We start from the raw sequence: 27,643 nt of genomic DNA, 5'->3' as shown, positions 1-27,643 counted from the left end.
AACACAGCGCAAGCGCTGTTTCACGCTGGTTTTCTGTGAGAACGTGGTATTTCTCCGTTTGAGCCGGCCCATTCGTGCCAAAGCATGGCTCTTCCACGTGTATAATTATACATAATCGTCTCAATCTCAACTCTCGTCTCTCAACTCTCAAGGATCAAGCACGAAGCACTACGCATGTGCGGCCGCACCATTAGAAATAAATAAATAAAAAATGTCATTTTGACATTTCAAGAATTTTGACAGTTGAGTGACAGTTGACAATTCATATTATAATAGCAGCGTTTTACCTACCAATAAAACGCTTATTAAAACACTTTACAAACTCGAAGCCTATTTATATATATATTATGAGATAGCGTGTTTGTTTTTGTCATCCGTGGCGGTTACTCTATTTCTATCTCTTTTCCCCTTAAACGTCATCTGTCTTTTCACACCTGTCAGTTGCTCTTGACATCTAGATGTTAAACTTAAAAAGTATAAATGTCGGATGTCGGGAGCAGCGCGCTCATTGGTTTTACATAATATATATATACCAGGCAGATATACAAACTATAGGCTTCGAGTTTGTAAAGTGTTTTAATAAGCGTTTTATTGGTAGGTAAAACGCTGCTATTAAAAAACTGTTCCAAACTCGAAGCCTATTTATATATATATTATGAGACGTGTTTGATATCGCCTGGTGTGAAAAATTATTTATTAAAATAAAGGGAAAAGATAGTACAATTACAAGTTTAAAATATATAGTTTATAAAGTTCAATAAGAGAAATAAGTAAATCATGCCAGTCCATAATATAATTTGAATAAATTAAACAATACTGTACATAGTGACATAAAATATAAACTTCAATAATAAACTAATTTTAAAAATGCATCTCGCGAACGCCAGATTCCTCTTTGTAAATTATATTTTGTCAGATGCTGGGCGAAAATTACCTGGTAGTGCGGCTTTTATACTAGGTTCGAATAGTAATGACAAGTGATTATAAATAATTTGAAATAGTCGTTTTAGACGCCACTTCGTGAACCACAAACGGACAGAAATACGATAATTAATTTACATCCATCTCTCTCTGGATAGACGAATTAGACAAACGAAATAACGAATTAGATTTTATCCGAAAAATGGGATCTAAAGCCTGAGAGCTGAGCTTCATCATTCTGAACCAGTTTCCATCTAAATTGCCTGGACAGAAAATAACACTATCGTTTTCTATCAAATAACTTAAGCCTAGAACATTCATAATATAAAATACTAAATTAATTTTACTGAAAGTATCACAAAGCCAGATAGAAAATCAATATCCCTTATATATTTTGTTAGGGTCATAAAGCTGGCATTACAGATTTATGAGGCATAATCATATTTATAGAAAGTTTATTTACTCAAAGGTCTGATAAATACCTAGCAAGATCTAAAATTATAGGAGTAGCTATAGGTAATTATATTATTCTGATGGGCCCTTGATACACCAACTTCGCCATGCACATTCATAAGACCTCCTAGTAGACTCGCGCCAACTAGTTTTTAGAAGGTTAATTTGATTGGGTGTCCAATCTTTTTAGTGCCTGAGTCCACCTCCACATTTCCATACTTCCAATACCATCTCCTGTACTTGTGGAGGCGGTTTATTGGTCGTTGTATCGACAAGGACTTTGTCTAGATTGATGATCGTGAACAGAGCTTCTAGAGCTCGGCTGCGTAAGTCCGGACGCCAAAAGGCCTTCTCCCATCTTGGTGCTATAATTAGATAGCTCCCCTGTGCATTGTTCAAATGCGAAAGTACTCGAGGCATGAGAAAAGGGGGTGGAAATACCCAGGCCAGGGGATAGTTCCACGGTAGACTTAATGCGTCATGAAATTCAGCCTGATGGTCCAATAAATCTAGGCTCACATACCGAGGGACTACATGGGCTGACCGAGAGGCAAATAGGTCTATCACTGGCAGTCCCCATTTCCTGAAAATTATCTCGGTGATCGGAGGCAGAAGGTGCCATTCTGGTGTCAATTTTTGTCTCGACAACCGATCTGCTTCCACATTGTACCGGCCGGGCAGATGGTGAAGGGATAGATTGATATTATAGTGATCTAAGATAGCAAATATCTGACGTGACAGATTTAGCAGAGACTGTGATCGAGTGCCCCCTTCGTTTCTTAGAAACGCAAGAGTTGTTCTGTTGTCCGACTGTACTGAAATAGTGGTTTTTTCTAGATATGGGGCTAAATTTTGAAAAATTTTGAGAATAACCAACATCTCTTTGTGGTTTGAATGCAAGGATTGTTCGTGAATCGACCAGGTCCCTGCCATACGCAGGTTGTCGATTTGAGCTCCCCAACCTAAACCCGATGCATCGGTGGCTAAGCAATGAGACACCGGATTGAGATGAATCGGAGATTGAATATGTAGGTTTCGAACCCACCATTGAGTTTCCAATAACGCCTGCGTCGGCACAGGGAATAATTTCTTTGGAGGCATGTCCCGTAACTTCTGACAAAAGTTTAACAGATTTCGATAGTTTAGGCGACCTCTCGTGACACAAAAACTTGCGAAATTGAGATGACCTACTAAAGACTGAATTGTTTTTAAATTGGCCATCTTTAATTGACAGATCTCTAAGCATTTCTGTTTTATGCGCAGTATTTTGTCTCTAGGCAACCACTTTAGATTGCGAGTTGGGTCCCACATAACGCCCAAAAACTGTAAGGTTTGCTGAGGATCTAGAACTGATTTTGACCAGTTTACTGTCCAACCGAGGTAAATTAATAAATTCAAAGTTGGATTTATATGTTTGCGCAACATTTTTACATCCTGGTGAACAATTAAAAAGTCATCCAAGTACACAATTAGGCGTATGCCCTGCTCTCGTAATATCTGAGCTACCCAGTTTGTTAAAGATGCGAATATCTTGGGAGCTGTCGCTAGACCAAATGGTAGGCATGTCATTTGCAACAGGTTGCCTTGGTATATTAATCGCAAGAAACATCTGTGAGATGTAGCTACTGGTACATGGAAATAGGCGTTTGATAGGTCGATTTTTGCCATCCAATCTCCAGCCTGGAGGAAGGCTGGAATCCTCTGTACGTTCACCAAACGAAATTTGCTTACGTGTAAATAATGGTTCAGATTCTTTAAATTGAAAATTGGACGCTGCGAGCTGTCCGGTTTTGGAACCAAAAACATTTGGGAAATAAAACTCGGTGAAATTGGTGCCTTCTCTAAAACATTCATTTTTAAAAGTTGATTAATGGCCAACCCCATGTCTTTGGAGGAAATAGTTTGGAGCGGATGGTGTGAAAGATTTATAATGTTGGTAAAATGTAGGGGAGGTTTTATTTTGAATGGAATTCTGTAGCCCATGATTATTTTTAATAAATACGGGTCCGCTCCTAACTTCACCCAGCTGTTTGGGAATAGTTGTAGTTGACCGGCTCTGAATGAGTCAGTACATATTTTTAAAGTTTCCGTCTCAACGAGAGGCGGTTTTTTTATGTTCTATTGGCTTGATGCCCGCTCCCTGAGGGACGAAAACCTCTGGGACTAAAACTCCTTCCTTGCGTGGAAAGTTGCTAAAGATATTTTGTTGGTTTGGCACACCTTGCGCAGGTTGCAAAATAGAGGCTGCAATATTTTGTGATATGTAATTATTATTGTGTCCAAAATTTGTTCTACTATGCGTCAGTGGGAGTAAGTTCTGACCTTGCGCAGGTACAATTATACAATAATTATTGTTATTGCGTTCAAAATTTGTTCTACTGTGCGCCAGTGATAGTAGGTTCTGACCTTGCGTAGGTACAGTGTTAAAAATTTTTTCAAAACAAGATTTTCTAGCTTTAATTTCATATTTTTGAGGCCAAAAAACTTTACTACTACCTCCATTTTTGTCAACAACAGCCGAAAAATCGTTTTTATTAAATAAACTTTCACAACTTGGAGGTATTTTTCGGAGGGTAGATTTAACACTATTATTTTTAACCGACTTCAATAAAGCGTCTCTGCGCTGCTGTATAATATCGGCTCGATGGCCACATGCCATCTGTAAAAGGTCGTTAGAGATTTTACTAAAGTCCCCTTGGGTAAAAAGTTCACGAAGTTTAGATTCTACCGACTTAGCGTCAGTAACTTGCAAGGAACTAAACCAAGAAATAAAATCTTTTATCATTTGTCCCAATGCCTCATTTTGTTTGAGGATAGCTAATGAAATGGCTGCGAAACCACGCTCTGTATATGCTAAATTTAAATAAGATTCACAATATGGCTTTAACTCGTCATTGCAATCCAATTCTACAAAGCCAGGATAGGCACAATACAATTTTTGTACGTCTGAATATCGTACTTCCGACCAATGATCGTTTTCAAAATACTGCAATGATTTTAGCATTTCAATATGACATAACGTAGCTCTTTGTATGTTTCGTTTCTTAATAGCTATAGTAGAAATCGGCATAGAAAACAAAGTCTCAGATATAGGTATCGAGCAAGGCTGATTAAATTCGGCAGAGCCAGGTATTTTATGCAAGTTTTTATAGTTAAAACTTTTAAATAACTCACCTCTGTCTGCATCTGGACTATCGTCCTGCACGGTATTTTCACTAGGCAAAATGTTACTTTCTATAACTTCACTGCTATGTCGTGGACGTTTAGCCGAAAACGAAAACAATTCTTTTGAATTATTACGTTTATTCATAATTACTTTTAAAACAATTAAATATTTTAACAAATTACTAATAATAATAAGCGAACGGTAATACCGTTTAAATTTTTAGAAAACTAGAGAACCGCACGGATCGAAAAACAAACCGCCAAATGAGCGCGCTGCTCCCGACATCCGACATTTATACTTTTTAAGTTTAACATCTAGATGTCAAGAGCAACTGACAGGTGTGAAAAGACAGATGACGTTTAAGGGGAAAAGAGATAGAAATAGAGTAACCGCCACGGATGACAAAAACAAACACGCTATCTCATAATATATATATAAATAGGCTTCGAGTTTGGAACAGTTTTTTAATATCCGTGTTTTTTTTATTTTCTAGGTTAGCGTCTGAGCTTCAAAATAGTATCAACTTTTAACTTTTAACAAAATAAATATTCCTTTTGGTTGTGTTTTAATACTTAGCAAAGTATCAAAAGATAAATAACGTCTGGAAAATAATGAAAATGGCAGGACTAGAGTCAATGGTAGTAGAAGAAGTTAAACCAGTAGAAAAGCCAGTCGATAGAGAGAAGGTAAACAATTTAGTATAATTAGATAGTATTCTGTTTACTTTCGCATTTTATTAGCATAATATCTTTTTTGGTAATTAAATCGAACAATTTTAATTATAAGATAGACGAAAGAATTACCTGCCTTGATATGCTTAAAGTTATCTTAAAATGTATTGTACCTACTGCCTGCATAGACATTTTTAGGTTGGTATTTTTTTATGATTTGACTCTTATCTATAAAGCCAGAATGTAACTATAAAACTTATCCACTTTCTATTATATGTAAGTATACAAGTTATTTGTGTAATTTTTTTCTGACCATAATGTTCTATTACAGACTTGCCCTCTTTTGCTTCGTGTATTTTGTTCCACCGGCAGACACAACTCACCTGGAGACTATGTGCGAGGAAATGTACCCCAAAATGAGCTCCAAATATACACATGGATGGATGCAACTCTCAGAGAACTAACGGGCTTAGTGAAAGAAGTCAATCCTGAAACCCGACGCAAGGGAACTTATTTTGACTTTGCCATAGTATATCCCGATCAAAGAACTCCGACTTACCGAATGAGAGAGATTGGTGTGACTTGTTCTGGACAAAGAGGTGGGGATGATAACAAAACACTCTCTCAACTCAAATTTCAGATTGGCCATTATCTGGATATATCCATTACTCCACCGAACAGAATGCCGCCACAAATGAGAAGACAACAACCATACATGAATAATAGACCATATTAATAACAGTACAGCTTGTTCTTAAAACAATAAAAAAATTGATTTTAATTTTGTTTTTCTACCTTTATTTGTTTGTTGAAACCTTTTTCAGATTATTATTTTTATTTTTTTTATTTATTTTTTATGAAATAATGGGGCAAACGAGCAACGGGTCACCTGATGGAAAGCAACTTCCGTCGCCCATGGACACTCGCAGCATCAGAAGAGCTGCAAGTGCGTTGCCGGCCTTTTAAGAGGGAATAGGGTAATAGGGGAGGGTAGGGAAGGGAATAGGGTAGGGGTTAGGGGATTGGGCGCCCGGTAAACTCACTCACTCGGCGAACACATTTTCACACACACAACACTTCACGCCGGTTTATCAGATCAGATCATTCTTTTATTATCAGATCATTATTTTATTAAAATATATTATATTTTCCCTATATTATAGTTTATTATGAATGTTTACTGAAAGCACAATAATCCTCAAATAAATTTGAAGAGCATTACTTTTCTAAACCCATTAAAAAAAAAAACAACATACCAGTTTTAAAATCATATTTATTATTGCATGATCAAGTAGATCAGCTCAATAACAAATACATTTTGATACGCGCCACACGACGCATACCTGTCTTAACATTAGGCTCCTAAAATAAATATTTACTTAAAAATTACTGGTGACTCGCCGCTCTGAATGGCCTCTTCGATTTGTTTTTGCCCATAGCGGCAAGATCTATGGTGATACCGTTGGGCAGCACGGCCTTGTTTTCCTGGTAATCCACGTAGCCCTTCTGCTCGGGCGTCTCTTTCGTTTTATCGCAGACAATTCCGGTCTCGTAGTTGTACTCCCTCTTCACACCGTCGGGGTCGATGTAGCCGTACTTGCCTCGCACGGTGCAGTCGACGCCGATGGTCTCCTCCTTGAAGGAGCCGTCGTCGTTCTCGAATCCCCACACGATCGTGCCGTCCTCGTTTTCTTCCCTGTACTTCCTGATGATCTGCGCCACAGGCTTCTTCTCCCTGTTGTGCGACGGCACGTATCTCTGGGGCGCGGTGTTCTTGGCGGGCGCGCGGGCCGGCTCCTGCGGCCTCTGCCTGACGGGCTGGGCCGGGTAGTCCTCCTCGTCGTCGACGAAGGGTTTAGGCTCAGGCCGGAAGGACGGGCGCTGCGGCCTGCTCGACAGCGGCTGAATCCTCGCCGGCTGGGGCCTAGCGGAGACCTCGTTTCTTATCGGGCTGAAGGACTGAGGCAGCAGAGGCCTGTACTGGGTCGGCCTGATCGGCTCCGGCTTCGGCGGGCTGGGGGTCGTCTGGGGGTACGAGTTGTAGGCGCTCGGCGGCTTCGGCTGGGAGGTCGTGGTGAAGTCGAAGAAGTCGTTCTGCGAATCTTGCGTGGAGTAGTTGGGGGCGTACGCGGTGGGGGTGTTAATTTCGATGTCGTCCTCGGGCTCCTCCGTGACGGGCTTGGCGGGCTCGTCTAGCAGCTGCAGGTTGGGTCGGGGAGGGTCGACCGATTTGAAGGATGGGCGCGACAGGCCGGGTCGGCGGATCCTGGCGACCGTCGGGCCCTGAACAGGGGCCGCCTGGAGCCTGCCCTGCCGAAAGCCTCCCCGCGGGGGACCACCTACGGGGACAGCCCCGGGGATCTGAAGCCGCGGCGGTGCGGGCCCATCAAACTGTGCGTATACTGTTACTATCGACAGCAGGCATATCTGGAACGAAGAAAACAGACAATTAAAACTTAAATAACTGAAGGTAGGTGAAAACTTGATTACTATCTTAAGTTATTGAAATCACTGGATGACTCAAATCATAACCATAATTCAAGGTTTTTAAACTCTTTCATGTTATGATACCTAGAAATTTGCATAAGATTGTTTAACGTGGGAGAGCCATGCTTTGGCACGAATGGGCCGGCTCGACCGGAGAAATACCACGGGCTCACAGAAAACCAGCGTGAAACAGCGCTTGCGCTGTGTTTCGCCGAGTGAATGAGTTTACCGGAGGCCCAATCCCCTGCCCTTTTCCCTTCCCTACCCTTCCCTATTACCCTATTGGCTCTTAAAAGGCCGGCAACGCACACCTGTAGCTCTTCTGATGCTGCGAGTGTCCATGGGCGACGGAAGTTGCTTTCCATGATCCGCTTGCTCGTTTGCCCCCCCTTATTAAATAAAAAAAAAAACAAATCTGTTATGACAATCAATGAAACAGATTACAAGGCGTTTGATGTATTCATTTAAAGTGCAATAGCAATTTTACGGTATGCGTGCCGCGGCCCGCGCCGAGCAATCGGCATACTTTCGAGCGTTTGGCCTTTACTGCCTAACCTGCGTGCAACACAACAATCATGCAAAAATGTGATTGACAACATCACTGTTACGATTATTGAACATAAAAACTGATTACAATGAGGGCAAAACACGCCTAATTCCTATTAATTAAGGGCGATTAACTTTAGAGTAATCAACAATCAACATTGCATTAAGGTTTTATAAAGTACCTTAGTGTTCTTCTGAATATTTTGATTTGAAACAAAACCACATCCATATTATTATAATCAATAGATTCTTAATTCTACTTAATAACAAAATGTTGTCACTTGTCATCAATCGAATGATGATCATCATCCAGGATTAAAAGATAGAAACAATAGAAATTAGAAAAAATATATTTAGAGAATAATAATATATACTTATAGATAAAGAAAATGTCTGTCTGTCTAAATGTTTAGAGATAGATAATAAGTAAGTATATTATTAATTTGTGTAAAGATAAATATATTGTACCATCGAGGAAATTGATTCCTACCCAACCAGCAAAGTGATCCTGGAATGCGATTTTATAATGCTATTTGTACTTATATAGCTCCGATGATGGTTTTGGTATTTGCTACTGCACTTTTATCGGCATAAATGAATGCCGTTTTTACTTCAGTACGTTTCATCCCATAATTTGAGCTTATATCGGTATATAGGATCATATTTCGTGGCCACTACTGGATTAAGACTCCTATAATAGCTAGGAACAAAACTGAATACACTCAGGAGAAATTAATCTAGTAACTCATACTTATATCCGGCTATAGGATAACACCTCAGGAACATTTAAATCCTAAGACTCTTCGAGGAGCATCTACCAGGAATATATACACTGAGGCGCAATCACTCTTGGTATTTATACTTATAACCTCATATAAGCTAATATTTTATGGCCACTTTAAGTAAATGAAAGTTAAAGTACTGAAAAATATTTATATTTCTTGTCTGATTTTACATTACTTTAGAAGTGATTTTATATTATTTTATTATATTATTATATATTTACTTCATTAAAATAACATCACTTAGATTATAACAGCACGCAGTAGGATAAAATGTTCTCTATATTATAGATTGATCGCATGCCTATCTATTATATAATATCTATCTATTTCAATTAATAAAATTCAATGACATGGGAAAATTATAATTAGTAATTACAATGACAATATTTGCACACTATGTTAATAGTAGAATATGTCTGAACTCATTAAATTGTAATCATCTTTTGTACCATATACTTAGCAAATAAATAAATTTTGATTTTGATTTGATTTTTTTTGGCATTCCATAGTAGTGTTATAGACTAAGTAATCTCAAACAATCCTGGTCAAAACTCTTATAGGCGAAAACACGCTTTATATGGTTTTGTAAATTCTATTATTGGAATTATTATAGCTTTTATTACATTTTTAACCTAGGACGGGGTTCCTGGATGTGGGAAGACAACTTGGATCATTAATAACTTCAATGAGGAAACAGACGTTATAATAACAACTACAATCGAAGCAGCCGAGGATCTAAAGCAAAGGCTATCGCTACGAACTGGCAACAAAGTTAAAGATAAAGTTCGTACCATGGCCTCTTTGCTGGTAAATGGGACAAAAGGAACATACAAAAGGTTGATAGTTGACGAGGCCCTCATGAACCATTTCGGCTCAATCGTCATGGCGAATCAGTTAACAGGCGCCAACGATGTCATCCTCATTGGAGATATTAACCAACTTCCGTTTATAGAGCGTGAAAACCTCTTTAAACTTAATTACACTCGTCCAAACCTGGTAACCAGCATCACCCAGGAGTTGTCTTGCACACACAGGAGCCCTATGGATGTGGCATACGCCTTAAACATGGTCTATAATAACATCTATTCATCGAAGGAAATTGTGCGGTCCCTAAAGCTAATGAAGTATACAGGAGCGAGAATACCTAAAACCGATCTAAATACCCTGTATCTTGTCCACACACAAGAGGAGAAAGCAGCCCTCACTAATACAGGCTATGGATCGGGAACGGACTCTCGCGTCCTCACAATCCATGAAGCTCAGGGATTAACGAGTCCTTCGGTGATCATCATACAGACCAAGTCCCGAAAGCTGGCAATCCATGACAGCGTTCCTCATGCAGTTGTAGCTATATCCCGGCACACTAACACCTGTGTCTATTACACTGACACTGATGGAGACGCTGTGGCAAGCTTCATAAAAAGAGCCACGGAGGTGTCAACCGAACACATAAAAGATTATAATATAAAAATGGCTATAAAAGACAGGAACGATAAAGTCCTAAGCCACATGGCGGGTAGATTCGACACAGAACGATATCTTTTTAACAACCTAGAAACTCCACCCAGCTTGAGTGACCCCTCTCCACCAAGCCAATGTCACAACATCTAAAGGCAAAGGGTGGAGCAGCATAAAATCTAAGGAAATCGGAAAATGTCGGATCTACTGGCCGCCACACCGACTGGGACCTCACCGTTCAAAACATTAATATTATTATTATGCAATTTATAAAACAATAAATGTATGTATTTATTTATTATATGTATAACATATTATACTCTATTCTATTAAATATACATATACACATATAAAAAAAAAAAAGTGTCCATGGCGTGATGGACCACAATTAATTAAAATTCATAATATTATTTCAATTATCCCTGGTGCGAAAAATCTAAATAATAAAATAACAAAAAAAGGATATGGACGAACAGTCTATAGACGGCCCCAATTTTATAATAAAAAAAAAAAAACCTAGGACGCATAACAAAACCTTATAATATTCCTTAACTTGCAAATATATAAATATCAATTTTTATCTGGGCAATGTGGAACCCTAATTGGTAACAATATGGCGAATCTTCGGTTTTAACGCTTGCCAATATAGAACCAATATTACTTATAATGGCCCTAAGTCGCACTTGGCAATGCTCACCGAAAAAATGGCGACTGTCCATGATATTTTCATTACAAAATATTAAAATGTAAAGAAGTAAATTACACGAGGCGCTTTCAAATTTTTATTAAAACCATGATATAATTTTCAGAAAATTCACATACCCCTTCGAAAATACAACATATTAACAACAAAAAAACTAGGCCTTTACATCCGTTGTGGATGATTTTTACAGTATTTTTCAGAGCGAAGTAACCACTCCTCAAATATTGTAGTGCCTGGGACAAGATTTTGAAATGTCCGTATGGTTGCCCAAGCGCATACGGCATTCTCGCATCATAGTCGGCCTAGTCCAGAGGAAAGAACTAGTCAATACGTCTGGGACCAACTATGTGCGGGTTTCCTCACGATGTTTTCCTTCACCGTACGAGCGTCCGTATTATGTACTTGAGATCAGAAAATGTCTCATAGGTACACGCCTCCACCCGGGTTCGAACCTGCACTCTCTAGGAGTGCGAACCGAAGGTCTACCCATTAGGCCACGGACGCTTGGACTAACAACAAAAAGCTATTGATTTTCTACTATATTATATTTCTGATTACAATGGTTGTCATTTAATAATATAAAATTAAAATGAAAAGTTAAATTTTGACAATTCCTGGACTCACAGAACACAATTCGACTGTTCTCAAAATGTCAGCTTATAGAAGCATTGCGAGGCTTGTATTCATTTCACTTTTTCCTATAATTTACTTATATTGGCTTTTGCAGGATTAATTGCACTCACGTAATTCTATTATAGGAGAAATATAGGTGTAAACGGCATTGATGCGGTCCATTATAAACACAATATAAGTAAAATTTTACTTATAAAGTGGGCCCTTTTCCGGACTTATATGTGGATAAAAGTCTCTTATAGTCCTATGGAATTTACTCCTGGAGATAGTATAAAAACGACTTTTTGCTGGTTGGGTAGGCAGTTGACAGACCAACGTCATTTGGTCGGATCATGTCAATTCAATGTTAATTGTGATCTGTCGGCTGGGTTTGACGTAACGCGACCAAGCTACGTAGGTCCCCCATCTGCATAGGAATCAACTTCTCTGATATTACATCGACGATGAAAATGTATTGTAGTCTGTAGGTATAGGTACACCCTTATAACACAAAAACTGAGCAATTATAGGTTTCTGTATTCAAGGAGATTGATACAATGTTAAATTGGATAATTGAAAAATTGGTCGATTTAATGCAATAATGACAAATTGAACCAATTTTATAGCGGATTTTCTTGTAATGCGTGGAGTTTCTCCAATACGTCCGGTGTTGAAACTATCAAATTATCTTTTTCACACGATAATAAACAAACGTTAACTAAACGTCAATTGCAGTGGTCAGAGGCTTCTTATGTAACTTCTATTTTTGGTCTAAATAAAGATATTATTATTAATAATTAAAGGCCATATATACGTGCAAAGGCTTATTATACGTGCGTAAGTAGATAGCTTGTGAAAAATTTTACATAGATACTTACCTACTCAATAATTAAGAAGGTATTGGATATCGTAATATAATAAATGGTATATTATTATCTGAATTTGAATATCTATACAATGTGTCCCAACACCATTTTATTGACAAATTGGCTCTCAATTTTTTTTTCTCTAGCTTTTCAGAAAAAAAACCTGGCTGAGGCTTTTATACTAATCTGACCAATACTTTATAAGAAAAAATACAAATCTTTGGTTTTTCTGTTTAGTTTTAGTTATTGTGTATGACGCGTAGTCTACAAGTTTAGCTGTCAAATGAGACCTTTTTTTATTATCATAGGATATTTACATGAGAATTATCAATGGTCAGATTAGTGTGAAAGCCCGAGAAAAACTAAAATGCCTGCCAATGCCAATACCAATTTGTCGATGACATACCTATGCCATACTTTATGACATTAAAGGATCGGACACCGGTGTCGGAACACATTGTATAATAAAAAATCTAAATATGACAATCATCATAAAGTTAATTTGTATTTATTAGGTACCATCGAGGAAGTTGATTCCTATGCAATTGACAGACCAACGCTATTTGGTCGAATATGTCAATTCAATGCTAATTGTGATCTGTCAGCTGGGTTTGACGTAACGCAACCAAACTACTTAGGTCCCTGATTTACATAGGAATCAACTTCTCCGATAGTACATCATAAAAGTATAGGTACCTAATTACTTATCGTAAATTTTAAATCAGTAGCAGCATTTCGCCTCACACATAGCTTTTTTCATAGAAATGGAGTACATAAATTTTTGCATTACACAAGTCAATACATTATTACTTAATCTTAACAAAATATCTATAAACCTTATAAATAACACATCAAGTGAAAGAATTAGACATGGCGGAATGTGCGAGGTGAGGCCGAGACAGCCGTGGCCGTTCGGACTTATATTGCCTCTGACGTAGTCTTTAGTTCAACGATATAAGGGCCATTTTTGTAGTAATATAGCTATAGTGTACATGAAAGTACTGTGTAAGGACAACGGCTCCGCTAGCAAGGTTGTCGTGCCTCGTGGTATCGAGCAATATGTGCACCAGATGGTTAAGTGATAATAACTTCCTCTTTTCTTCCTGTGTTCTTTATAAGATTCCTAGAAGCTGCCTTCGTTCATGTATTTTGTGTTAATTATAATCAAACATTCTTGCCGCAGTTATGGATAGGATAAATCGATAAACCGTACTTGGTATACCTACTTAAGGAAGTTTGCCAAATTTAAGTTCGATTTATCGGACAGGCAGACAGAATACCTTTTGGATTTTAAACCAGCCGGTATACTATATTATAAATAGGTTTTCTTTATAACTTACAAGATAAGTTATAAAGATAATGACTATAAGGGTGGGTTGCACCAGAGGCGTGGTTAAAGTTAAAGTTATGGTCAAAGTTATGGTTATAGTTAAGGCTAACTTTAACTTTGACCACAGATTTTGACAGATGACAGCTGGTCCGACAAGGCTATAAATGAACGTGGGCGGGGGCGCTGCTGGTAAAGGAGAACTGTCAAAAATGGCGTTTTTGTATGATGACAGCGTTAGTTCTTTTTTTCGCCACGTGCATAATTAAAGCCTTGTTGAGCTCTATAGTTATGGTTAAATATGGCGTCCATTTTTGACTTTAACCAAAGATTTTACATTTTGCATTGTAGTTAAAATTAAAGTTATAGTTACAGTTATAGTTAAAGTAAGTTTGTGTAACCCACTCTAAGTATTTGTGCATAAAACATAATATTTGTTAATCCGTATCAAATAAGAGACAATGAATAGCAAAATAGATCGATAATTTATTGAGTATACCTCTAATTTTCTATTTGTTATCTCTTATTTTATACTGGATTTCGAAGTATTTGAGTCTGTAGCGTGATGGCAGCGATTACATTTCTAATGAAATGCGGATTGAACGCAGAAAGCATTTGTTTACATAATGTGCAGTTGAAAGCGAAATTATATCGGTTTTGTTATTCGTCTCAAGTGGAGATTATGCAACGAATTCAAAGTAGTGGGTACTTTGAATTCGTTGCAATTAGTGCAATGCACTCTACTGTTATATTTTCTAAAAATACTTCTTTTGTTTTTTGTTTCTGTAGAATATCTGTAGTTTGGTTCGGCCACAATATTTTGCTGAAGTAAATAGACCAATATCATAAGCATAATACATTTTTTTTATAAAATAAGGGGGCAAACGAGCAACCGGGTCACCTGATTGTAAACAACTACCAGCTGCAGGTGCGTTGCCGGCCTTTAAATCTACCAGCTATCATTAACAATATTTGAATTGGAAATGAATTGTTGGCATGTATTTTCATGTACCATCGAGGAAATTGATTCCTGGGCAGTTTACAGTCCAACATCATTTGGTTTGATCATTAATTGTGATCTGTCGGCTGAGTTTGACATAACGCGACCAAACTACGCGTCTCTATAATTTTCACGAATAATAAAAACTAAGGAATCGTAACTCCCATACTATTACCGTTTTAAATTTGGTTCCTTTTGATCTGTCATGTAACGTCAGCCTAGTACCGCTCAAGGTCACCTAAATATTGCAAATGTATTGAAATGTGTACCTAAGGCACACTTTTTTGACAAGTATTGTGGAGCATGTTTTTTGACGGAGTTACTTTTCCTTAGTTTTTATTATTCGTAGATAGTAACATATATGAGCAAGCGAAAATGCTACAAGAACTTTGACAATGACAACAAACGCCTACTGTAAGTGAACAAAGGGTGAGTTATAATTGTCCATGACAGAATTAACTATTGGCGACGTGTGAAAATTGCAAAATAAAAATTTAATGCTAAGTACTCACATACGGTTTTGCTCGATTGAGCAATAGCGTCGAGCAAAACCCGCGGCTCGGGATTTCGTCCACACATTCAGCATTGCTCGATAGTTTTATTCTAAATCGATATATTTAATTTTCCATCAAGCCGGCTCGATGCGAGCCTTCGAGCTGTCAGATTTGCGGTCCACACAGCAATTGGAGTACACACACGATTTGGAGTAAAACTATCGAGTAAAACCACATGTCAGTACTTAGCATAAAGTTAGTTTTATTCGTCTGTTACGTGTATATTGATATTGGGAATGTACAAACATACACATTAACTTTCGCTTTTTTAATATTTTGTCTGTAGTAAGCCACTACGACAAATATAAAGAGATCAAAGTTTTACATGTATGAACTATGTAGGTACCATTCTTTGTTTTAGCTTCGTGGTACCATTACAGTAGGTCTCATGCTTGGTTTAATTTGAGGTATTTTCATCGTAAGAATCTTTAAGTGTTAAGTATCAAAGATACAATATTTCCTTGTACATTTGCATATCATTACAAAAGCATGAGTTTATTGCATTTCATGACGAAAACTATTCAATTATTTTAAGGTCATCGACGAGTCATTTTTCACTTTTTGATTTTAATTGTGTTTTTTATTATCACAATTAACAATTACTTTAAAATGTACTAACCATATCTATGATTGTATACTTATATGTATTTCTGTAAATTAGTTGCTAATTAGGAAATACAGGGATATTTAAGTTTCATTAACCTTGTAGTTCAGCCACTAAATCTTTTCGGACCAGGCAGTAAGCAAAACAGTATTTCGTAGCCTCTCGCGCGCGTTGATGTCTTTTGTACCGAACTATCGTACTGCTTACAACTTACATCAAATAACTTTATTCTATTAAAAGTAACTATAGAGCATTTTTCTTTGAATTGATAGTAATTTTGGTAGGCTTATAATGTTAACTTTAAATCGTATAGTAAATTATACTATACTACTAGTAGTAGATAGTACTAGGTTTATTCTTTTTCTTACAAGTACTAAACGAATTTAGATGATAATTGTGTAATTTTTTAGCTTTGAATAACACATTTTATTATGGATTAAATGAATGATTGAAGAGCAGTTTAGTCCTGGATAATTCCAGGGCTAAACTACTGTAAGCTGATCCGATAGGTTTATTCTTTTTCATACAAGCACATACTAAACGAATTTAGATGATAATTGTGTAATTTTTTAGCTTTGAATAACACATTTTATTATGGATTTAATAAATGATTAAGGAGCAGTTTAGCCCTGGAATTAAAGTAAGCTACTGTAAGGTGATCCGAGGAAATGCAGACGTAGAGTAAAAACTTGTTTTTTTTTTAAATTTTCGACTATAACGCCAAAATAAATCGATAAGTGAGGCCATATCCTTGTCATTCGAGCCGCAAGGTGACGGGACGTATTGCGGGTCCGGTTACCGGGCAGTTCCGCTCCGCTGATGTCACTAGTACTGCACTCATATAGTGATCATACATAATAAGTTGATATAATGTATTTGGTACTTAGTGATTGAGAATACTACTAAATTGGAAACCAATTAAATGCGCTCATTATAACTATGATTTTATATCGTAAGATCTTTACAATCTTATTTTTTGTAAAATACAAGGCACTATCAAAATATAGGATAGCCAACATTATAATTAAAGGTAGTATGTTATTTTATACTCTTAATCGATTATACGTTTTTCTAAGTACAAACATCAAAATCAACATTTTTAAAGGCTTGACTAGACAATGCAGGTAGACAAAAAGCGCATAAATCATAAAAAAATCTAACTGCATCATTTAGATATCGTAATAGCTCTCCACTGACAGAGTATGAAAACTAGTCATCAAATCCGTAAGCTAACGAGCATCAGACATCCCGTACAATAACCATATGCATGATGCATCATTATTATCATAAATAATGTTTATTATACCGTCAGTTGTCACAGACGTGAGACGAGCTATCAATACATTATTAACTTGTTACTGTCAGTGCTGGTGAAGCCAATGATAACGGTATTCAAAGTAACTTTTGCAATACTTATTAAGATATTATAAATGATAAATTACTGTATTATTTTATCATTTATAATATTAGATAAGAATCAGTGACGGATTAAGACTACTTGATGCCCTAAGCAATCCATGACTGTGTACCCCCCCATCCGTATGTCAAGTAGAATCTGTCTTTAAGCTTTTACCACCTAAAAACATTAGTAATTATTTTTTAGCAACTTTTTGCTGAGGTTTTTGGTGAAGTGAGAGTGGTGAGACGTGATGTCCTAAGGACGGATGTTTTTTGTTCTTCTTCTGGTGCCCCCTCCGACGTGATGCCCTAGGCAATTGCTTAATTTGACTGTTCTTACCGTCACTGGTAAGAATGTTAATTCAAATTCCAAAAAGAATACAGGTTTTCGTAAGAAGTTACAAAAAACTTATTTTATATAATTTTTATATTTAAGAAAACTTACTAAAAGTACTTATTTAACTATTAATTCGTTTAAGTTTTTTTAAAATATTACTCAACCGATTAATCTTCAATAAACCAATCAGTTAAAAAATATTGTGTAATTACACAATAAGTTATACAATAAGATCTTCTGTAATACCGTAATTATAACAATTTTCGTTGTCTTTTTTACTTCAATATTTATATAACAATAATTATAAACATTTACAAACATGTTACAAACGCTATCGTCCTAAATATAAAGGTCGTATAGAGAATTTCAACACTCTGTATATAACTGACGATGTATTGTGAGCTTTTATTGAGCTTTCTTCACGCAACCTTCAGAGCTTGCGAGATTTTGAACCTGTTTGAGAATCGAGTTTACAATACCAAGTTGACAGTTATAAATGTATGTTTTTGATCAGTTTTTGGGGTTCCCTAAAAGTCAAAACCTTTATAGCATCGTCGTTTTTGTGAGTCCGTCAATTTTTTCCACGATTCACCGACAAAGTGAATCGTGGAAAAAATTGGCTATGTGTGTTTCTGTACTGTATTCACTGTTACTTTACGGAAAATTTGATGGTACATATTTCAGCTATTTCCAAAGAATTTGACGAAATTATTAGAGTAGATTAGTAAAACATTATGGATTACAATGTACACCGATGTAATAAATAGTAACTACAGAGGCCTAGTACAGTGTTATTTGTGATAAATAATGATACTCTATAGATACAATAACCGTGACTAAGCAGCCTAATATGTCGAAATACAACCCAGTTTCTTGTACTCGGACTAATATAATAAATGCAAAAATGTATCTGCTGGTCTGACTATATAAACGAACTTCTGCGCAAACTAAGTCGCATCTAGGCATATAAAAATATAAAAGCGACTGGTGAAAATATGGAAGCTATTTTAAATGCAAAATAATATCAGAGAAGTTGATTCCTTGGCAGATGGGGGACCTGTATAGTTTGGTTGCGTTACGTCAAACCCAGCCGACAGATTACAATAATTACATTAAATTGACATGAACCGACCAAATGACGTTGGTCTGTCAACTGCCTAAGAATCAATTTCCTCGATGGAACATAATTTTGCAACTTCCGTCACCTACCCATTTTCTATAAATATATCTTAAATTGTAATATAATAAACTTCCCGGGTAAGAACATAGGTTAGTTTTTGTTACTGCAAAATGTAGGGTTACTGTGCCATAAACGACTTGCTGCGTGAACAAATGTACGGGGGTCGGGCAACGTCTACTTTCTAATAAGATTATGTTGACTACCGAATATGGATATCAATACTACTGATAACATACTGGTAGAGCAGTACGAAATTAGTCCTACAACTACAAGTTTTACGTTAAGTTTTATATAAAAAGTAGTTTTGTTACGAATAAACTCCGAAACATTCTCTAATTGCGTGTTCTTATCGAGCCTGAAATTTTTAAGAGTCATTTGCACTCTGAAGTACGTACTCATTAAATTCTGTTCGCCTGTCACCTTAAGTTTTTAAATTAAAAACTAATAAATTAATTACAATGCAATTCAAACAAAAACTCAAGACAGGAATGCTTACAAAAAAAGTATGCAGCTCAAATATTTTCAGGGCTGAATTTGTCTGACTTATCAATGATACAAAAATGTAGATGTAGTCGATTTTGTATGCAGATGTAGTAGACCGTCTAAGTAGGGTAGATATTGTGTCAAAGTATCATGTACGAAATTCGTAAATGTTTCATCACTGGACGACGCCCGCAAATCCGTTGCTCCAAAACTCGTTGATTGCGAGAAAACCGGGAGAAAAAAGTATTCTACGTCCTTTCCTGGGACTCAAAGTATCTCCATACTAAACACGGAAATTGGTTCGGTAGTTTAGGCATAAAGAGGTAACAGACAGGTTTGGATATTAGCTATTGCTGACAATGATTATTACGATTGAATTCCTGTTATCATATATTATTGTAAAGTTTAAACTTTGAATAAAGTACGCGTAAAACATTAATATAATAGCCGACATAACGATTAATCTTTTAAATGCTAACACAATTATAATGATCGCGGTGGTAGATACAAAGATCTCTTTGCCCTTGATTTGAAATAGTTAAGTATATTTTTCAATTATTTGTTGACATTTAAATGGTAAATAGAAAGGAAGTAGATTTATCTAGAATCCAGACTGTTGGATTGTTTTTTTAAATCGACACTACTCGTATGTAAGAATTAATGGAAACTTTACTGCTGATACTAAAAAGGGAATAACATTGTATAAATTATTATTAAAGAGTAAAATAGCTGAAAGCGTAAGACAGTACAATATTAACATCTAATTATATTAATACAAAATATATCTTATAACTTTAAAAAATAAGCATATATGCATAACAATATGATTTTGTTTATTAGAGAAAATAAGAATAATGAATCGTTACCAACAGTCAAAGGAGCCGATACGGGATTAAAAAAGTGCTTCGTGACAAAAACCGTAAGTGATGAAACATAATAATGAAACCGGAGGTTTACAGGAGAACAAAGTCGCTCTAGGATCTAGAGTTTAGCAAGGTGAAACAGATAATATTATTAGAGTGAAATTAACACCCGATAAGTAGGTTAAATGCCACATACTAGGCCTATTAACTCATGCATAGCTGTTAAAGTGTTGAACGCTATAGATGTGAGGAATGATACAAATGTACTTTTACGTTTTTGCATTGACTTAATTAATGCTTATGTAACTGTCAAGGTTGCAAAGTGTTTTATATCTATTTTTAGAGGACGTTTATGTATGCGTTAAGTAATTTTAGTCGGTACTTTCTTTTTGTTAGTTGTTATCTTGTAATTATGGCGATTGGAATGTAAGATTTTGTGATTTCAAATCGTAGTTAAATAGCTCTGTTATTTAAGCACAATTAAGATGATATTTTTTGTTATATAGAATAGGCCCTTGGGCTGGGTTTCTTTTTATTAGGCATTAATATATTAGTAGTATTCCCCATGAGGAAGGACACTTCTTGAAGGACTAGTCGCTACTTTTGCGCCAAATGTATGACTCTAGCGGAAATTCCTTTTACACGCACGAAGTTTAGGGCAACGCCTAGTAGTAAATTCCTTTAATTGCCATTTGCCAATCACTTAATATTACCTAAGTATTACATCAGTCTACATAAATGAATAAATATACTTGTTTTAAATCTGTAAGGTCGTTTGATCTTGAGACATTGTAGATTTGGATAGCTAAAATTATGTTTTTGGTACACCTCTTTCCACATAGGCTCTAGGCGTTGAATGCCAAGGAATTCTATTGTTGTCTACACCTATTCTGCTGGATATTGTTATGCAAGACTCAAGCCAAAGAATAGTATTAGCCTATTATTAATTTTATTACCCATACTTTGGCACTTTTGACTTGCCTCGGATCCGGCTGCGAATTAACTAGTAAATATAGCAGCTGTGCTTGCATATAATATAGTCATTAGTCAAGTTGTTTTGGCATAATCATGTTCCAGATAAAAAAAGAGGGTCTTCTTCATAAAATTGTGCCCAGGATTGATTGGAATATGTTATTGAATACGGTAACAGTAAACAATTTAAATGAGAGAGAGAGAGAATAAGAGCTGTGCGTAGCATTCCCCTGTGACACTCGGAAGATTTCAGCACATTTTTTGTCGAATTGAAGCCAACAATAATATCAAGATAAATATTTGCTCTCATTTCTGCTGTCACCAATGTTCTTACTTATCTGCTACAGTTTACATTAAGGGCATAACTATTGCAATATTAATTATTCTATGTACTTTTCTGAACCGGTCTTTCGCAGTGAATGGAACAGTTTAAGTATAACAGTAACTTCTGGTTCGGAGTGGGACAGTGTGGTAACTAGTTATCTATAGCTTTACGTAATTTAAATCACAATTATGACAACTTATATGTTCAAATCGTACCATTAGTTCCGCGTACTGCACTTTCATTATTTAGTGATGAAAGGTAAATAGATTACCGCCCTCTCGTTTTATTCAAGGCCGCAATACGAAATCGATATCTATGCATATCACTGACCTAAAAATTTAAACTGTGCGCACTGATTTTATACACTGCGGGGCTAAAATGGTCGCTTTGAAGAATCATGATATGAATCATAATATGATTCATTTTTCTAAAATCGCAAAATGCAACTGTGCTTGCAATTCATTTCTGTATTTTTGTACTGATTTGACATTTATCATTTTGACAGTTTTGACAATTCATTTGCTGAATTGATTAAGAGGAATTGCTAAATGTGACCATTTTAGCCCCGCTGATCTGTGTTTATGGGTGTGCGTAGTCTGTTATTTTATTTGATTTCACAATTACAGTACTATTGCAGTATTTAGGAGCATGACTCAAATATTTTTTTTTAATTAGATCGCTTTGATCCTTTGGTCATTTAGTTACTGTAATTATGTAAGTGCATATTTCGATGTCCATAGGTGTGATCTTATGTTCAAAAAGTTTTGGGCCGATTATTTAATATATAAAACACTTTCAAAGGGGGAAAAATTTTAGGTACGCACGTAATATTGAGTAATTAAAAAATATAAAAAAACACTAAACAAAAAAATTATTGAATGAAGAAACTACGGAACCTTAAAACACTTCTTCAAAAATTATAATTATTTTTTTACACAATAAAAAAAACATTTATCAAAATTTAATAAACATCACTACGCAATAATTTTAAATGTCGAACATCACTCTTTTTTAAAACTAATTAGATGCACTGACACTCACCACTAAAGAACGCATGATGTCCTGACGGCACTACCGCGTAGCGCACAACCGACAAATAAAGGAGGCGCCTCCCGCGCAGCCTATATGAGGGCGCCCACTCCGAGCCCCTACGCGACAACCATACGGAGTGCAACCCGACCAAAACACAATGCCACCACCACTTAAACATTCAACAATTAACCACAACACTCTCAAATCTGTCGGCCTACACGGTACCGCTACATGAACCATTTTTTCCATCGAAATAGTAATAAGGATATCGATTTCCTATGACATTTAAATTATGCAATTAATGTTTAATTACAACGAAAAAGTGCCTATAATTAATTTAAAAGAGTAATGGAAATTGAGTGCAAATTGTATCATTGCGCCGAAAATAATGTTGTCGCTTCAAATGTTACTTCCCTAATAATAAAACCTAAAAATCAAAAGTACTCTAGTAATAGCTGCTTATCTCTTAACTTTAATGTTTGATTGTTGTAGCCTTTATATATAAAAAGATGACAAGTTTTTTCTAATGGCATTCAATGAAATAAAAATAAAGTGATATTTCAGTTAATAACACCCGCCTGAGCGAAAGATAAGTTTATTTGAACCGTAATAAGAAAGTAAAGAGAGAAGATAAAATAAATCCCATTGCAGCACGTAATACTGGAAGAAATCATTAAGGAAATTGGTGTTATACAACTAATAAGCGCATCAATTTCCTATCATAAGCCACTTAAAGAAAATACAATATCTAAGTGCAGTTTTTAAAACACTAGCAACAAAGAGAATGTGTTCGGAAGATAGAGTTTTTTACCGCAATGGTTGGCAATTTTTTTTTGTTTTTAATTTGTATCTCTAGAGGTACATTACTAGATGATACCCGCAACTCCATTGCGCCCAAATTCATTTATCGCGCGGGAACCGTGCATTTTTCCGGGATAAAGAGTATCCTATGTCCTTTCCTTGGACTCACAGTATCTTCATACCAAATTTCAGCAAAACCGGTTCAGCGGTTTGGGCGTGAAGAGGTAACAGACAGATAGGCAGACAGACAGACACACTTTCGCATTTATTATGGATTTTGGTGTAATCCACTGTTAATATCGTCTGCATTAGGCATTATTTGTCACAAATTAAACTAGAACAATAAGCCATGAGTGCATGGTGTCCTCTTAGGAGGCCAGTGCGTCTGCGTACTCAATTATACCGATATTGCAGGAAATGTACTCGTTAAAGCCCAACGTACCCATTGTTAACCCAAAATTAATTTACAAAATTATGTCAATCTAAATACTTTTAGCCTCCTTCGTCAAGTAGAGTCATGGCCTTTGGGTCTGGTTTATGGCTTGGGTTGATAGTCCGGGTTGCGTAGAACATTTTTTTTTAATTACATTTATCAAGCTAATTTTTTGTGAGTAGCTTTATTTTGATAAGACGAAAAGCAATTTTATTTGCAAAAAATCTTGAAACTGGTAGCTAACAGAAATACAAAGGATTTAATACTTTGATTTGATGGTCGTAAAATATGGATTGTTCTATTTGTAAGACAATGTTACTCTTAAATTATATAACTATTAACCTTAAAATAGGCCAAAAATTGTGTTTTTGTATGGGAGGGCCTCCCATACAAAAACACAATTTTTGGCCTATTTTTGTTCTGTAACGGTATAGAACCCTTCTACGCGAGTCCGACTTGCACTTGGCCGATTATTTGTATATTGATAGGTTAATAGTATATAGGTTAATAATATAATTTAAGAGTAACATTCACCTATTATCAAATCAAAGTACGAAATCCTTTCTATCTCTGTTAGCTACCACTTTCAAGATGTTTCGCAGATAAAAATGTTGTTTGTCTTATCAAAATGAAGCTACTCACAAAAAATTAGCTTGATGGTAATAAAAAAAATTGTTCTACGGAACCCGGACTATGATGTCACAATCTTCTTTCTGCAGCATCATTGGAACTACCATTGTCATTCAATGATGCCTCCATTTAGTTAAGAATATGTCACAAGTATAACAATAGGTAGGAGTGACGTAACACTCGATATACATCTTGTATCAATTAAGAGATCAATTCGTAATTCAGTACATGTTCAATACCATGTAATGTAACTACATAGTGATTTTATTCAACTGCTTCAAGCATTCCTGTGCACATGTCACCTCCAATCATAAAAACTGCGTTATTAGGTCCCCTGCCAAGTCAATCTAAAATATAAAAATAAGTCGGGTTTTCCTTCCTGACGCTATAACTCCAGAACGCATGAACCGATTTCCACGGTTTTACATTCGTTGGAAAGGTCTCGGGCTCCGTGAGGTCTATAATAAAATCAGAAAAATCTTCAAGAGAAAAGCAGGAAAACTGGGAAAATCATTTTATGGCAAAACAACGTTTGCCGGGACAGCTAGTAGGATATATTATTACTGCAATGATTTCACGCTAGAGGCAGCATCAGCATAGACAGTAAACAAAAAGTTTTGTTCGACGTTTAACAACGTTTTTGTCAATATTCTGATATGACGTGTGCACAGCCCCCATAGACAAGTGGCAAAACGCTAACGCTAACGTTAACGCTAACGCTACAAAATGTATGGATTCGACATTAGTATTCGCTAGCGAAGCGATGACTTATGTCAAATCGCATACATTTTGTAGCGCTAGCGTTAGCGTTAGCGTTAGCGCTTTGCCACTTGTCTACAGGCCCTGTGCAACATGTCGGATTTTGGTCGGATTATTTACTGTATGTGCTAGTAGACCCCTTTGCGTAATATTGTCATGAGTGCAATGTATGCTGGAAGTAGTGAAATTTTTAGCACTTACAATGTAGCCGTGTATCTGTTCCTTTTTACAAATATAATAACTACCACACCGGTTTTGGTGACGGTGGCTGGTATCATTGAAATCAGGCCAGCTAGCCCGATTTCAATGAAACGTACTATTACTCTTGCGTAGCTACGCAGGAGGATACGTGGGAGAGCCATGCTTCCGCACGAATGGGCCGGCGCGACCGGATAAATACCACGTTCTCACAGAAAACCGGCGTGAAACAGCGCTTGCGCTGTGTTTCGCCGAGTGAGTGAGTTTACCGGAGGCCCAATCCCCTACCCTATTCCCTTTCCTACCCTTCCCTATTCCCTTCCCTTCCCTACCATCCCCTATTACCCTATTCCCTCTTAAAAGGCCGGCAACGCACATGCAGCTCTTCTGATGCTGCGAGTGTCCATGGGTGACGAAAGTTGCTTTCCATCAGGTGACCCGTTTGCTCGTTTGCCCCCTTATTTCATAAAATAAAATAAAAAATTTATAGTGCCCAAGCGTGTGCGCAGTACACAAGAGCACTCTCTATTCCTTTACTCTCATAACCCAGTGGGACGGAAGACCGACACGACTGGCGAGAGATCAGGCGCAGGACCTACTTTTTACATGCCCATCGGACGCATGGATCATCTTACTTATCAGACAATCAAATGATCAATCAAATGATCAGCCTGCGTTGTCCTAACCAAACTTGGAAATAACATGTTTCCAACGCGGGAATCGAACCCACGACCTCCGAGTCAAGAGTCGCACTCTAAACCGCGGAGGCGGTGAGGTGTAAAAAAATATCTGACACCACATATTTTTTTTACAAATAGTTATGTGGTGTCAGATGTAGCAACTCTTGTATAACATAAATACCAGGAGAACCTTTGGAGACAATATTAGATAATATTTATAATTATCGTATTTCGATACCATCAAGGAAACATAACTTTAGTGGACATTTCTGTAATTTCTGTATGACATACTATACTTAGATGACGCATGCAACTCCGCTGCACTAAAACCCTTTTATCGTTCGGGAGCCGTAAATTTTTCCTGGATACAAAGTACCCTATTTCCTTTCCCGGTACTAAAAGTTACCTTTCAGCAAAATCGTTTCAGCGGTGGGGCGTGAAGAGGTAACAGACAGACAGACAGATACGCTTTAGCATAATTTAATTTTAACTAAGCATTTATAATATTGGTCGGGATACCTTTGGAGGGTATTAGATATTGTGTGTAATTGCTGCGTTTTGGCACAAATGGAAAGCGTGTGGGTTGCCCGCCGGGTAAGGATATAACAATTGGGGAGTTACATCAGATGTTTCGCGTGCGGCTCACGTCAGACAAGTGGATCGACATTGCAACAAGTGAGAGTGAAAAACACTGGAAATGTGCTTAATAGTAATACAGAACAACTGTTTATACTTAGGACACTCATAAAATATTGGATAATTGCAGTTGCGGATTTACAAATTTGCTGCCTGTAGGCTATTCAATTTTAGCCGCCCCTATAACTGACTATTGAAATTCAATACGTTAGTTTAGTTCACAATCATATCCCACCGAAAACATTTTTTGAAAATTTTTGCTTAGACGACCACACAATGTTTCACCTTGTGCGGTAACGAAACGGCGAAGACTTACATATTTACTGGTATAAGTATGTAGAATTTGTTTAAGTTAGGGTCACTAGAGTTAGGCCGTGTAGATTCAGAAGCTTGACTCTACATGAGATCTTATAATATCTTTTTCACAGGGTAAAAACCGTAAACCTAATATTTTGTGGTCCTCTCGGCAATATTTTACAAGAAATGTTTTTGGTGGGATTTTTTATTTCTGTAAGATAAAAAAATGGGGCTAAATTTGCCGCCCCTCTAAATCTACCGCCCTAGGCTCCAGTCTACTTAGCCTATTGGTAAATCCACCACTGGATAATTGAAAAGGTGACGAATAAAGTTGAGGAGTTTTCTAAGCTGCCAGTTTAAAAAGGCCATATTTTAAGTAAATTTTATAAAAATCAACTACTCAATTTCAGCAGGGTTAAGATAATAAATAAATATTTAAAGGGATTCGTAATTTAAAATCTCTTAA

The 27,643-nt window shown here is 36.6% G+C and overlaps 2 protein-coding genes across 2 annotated transcripts; one reads left to right on the top strand and one right to left on the bottom strand.

The window, feature by feature from the left end:
- Positions 1 to 5,021: 5,021 nt before the first annotated feature.
- On the top strand, positions 5,022 to 5,992 carry LOC121733590 (histone deacetylase complex subunit SAP18). The gene is made up of 2 exons (XM_042123885.1): positions 5,022 to 5,226; positions 5,543 to 5,992. Exons 1-2 carry the CDS (start codon positions 5,152 to 5,154, stop codon positions 5,945 to 5,947), a joined length of 480 nt encoding a protein of 159 aa, XP_041979819.1. The 5' UTR covers positions 5,022 to 5,151; the 3' UTR covers positions 5,948 to 5,992.
- Positions 5,993 to 6,466: 474 nt separating this feature from the next.
- LOC121733588 (vegetative cell wall protein gp1) lies at positions 6,467 to 22,835 on the bottom strand. Its single transcript, XM_042123883.1, has 2 exons — positions 22,753 to 22,835; positions 6,467 to 7,638 (listed from the first exon to the last, which is right to left on the bottom strand). The coding sequence occupies exons 1-2, from the start codon at positions 22,765 to 22,767 to the stop codon at positions 6,598 to 6,600; spliced, it is 1,056 nt and encodes a 351-aa protein (XP_041979817.1). The 5' UTR covers positions 22,768 to 22,835; the 3' UTR covers positions 6,467 to 6,597.
- Between the last annotated feature and the right edge of the window lie 4,808 nt (positions 22,836 to 27,643).

Source organism: Aricia agestis, chromosome 14 (genome assembly GCF_905147365.1).
Source record: "Aricia agestis chromosome 14, ilAriAges1.1, whole genome shotgun sequence".
NCBI lineage: Eukaryota > Metazoa > Arthropoda > Insecta > Lepidoptera > Lycaenidae > Aricia > Aricia agestis.
Note: the sequence above shows the minus strand (reverse complement) of the source record. Positions and strands in the feature narration are given on the sequence as shown.

Bases quoted from the DNA above. Each gene is read 5' to 3' on its own strand.
- LOC121733590 (XM_042123885.1), top strand. From the start codon at position 5,152: ATGAAAATGGCAGGACTAGAGTCAATGGTAGTAGAAGAAGTTAAACCA. The intron at 5,227-5,542 runs GTAAACAATTTA...GTTCTATTACAG, and splicing joins AGCCAGTCGATAGAGAGAAG to ACTTGCCCTCTTTTGCTTCG.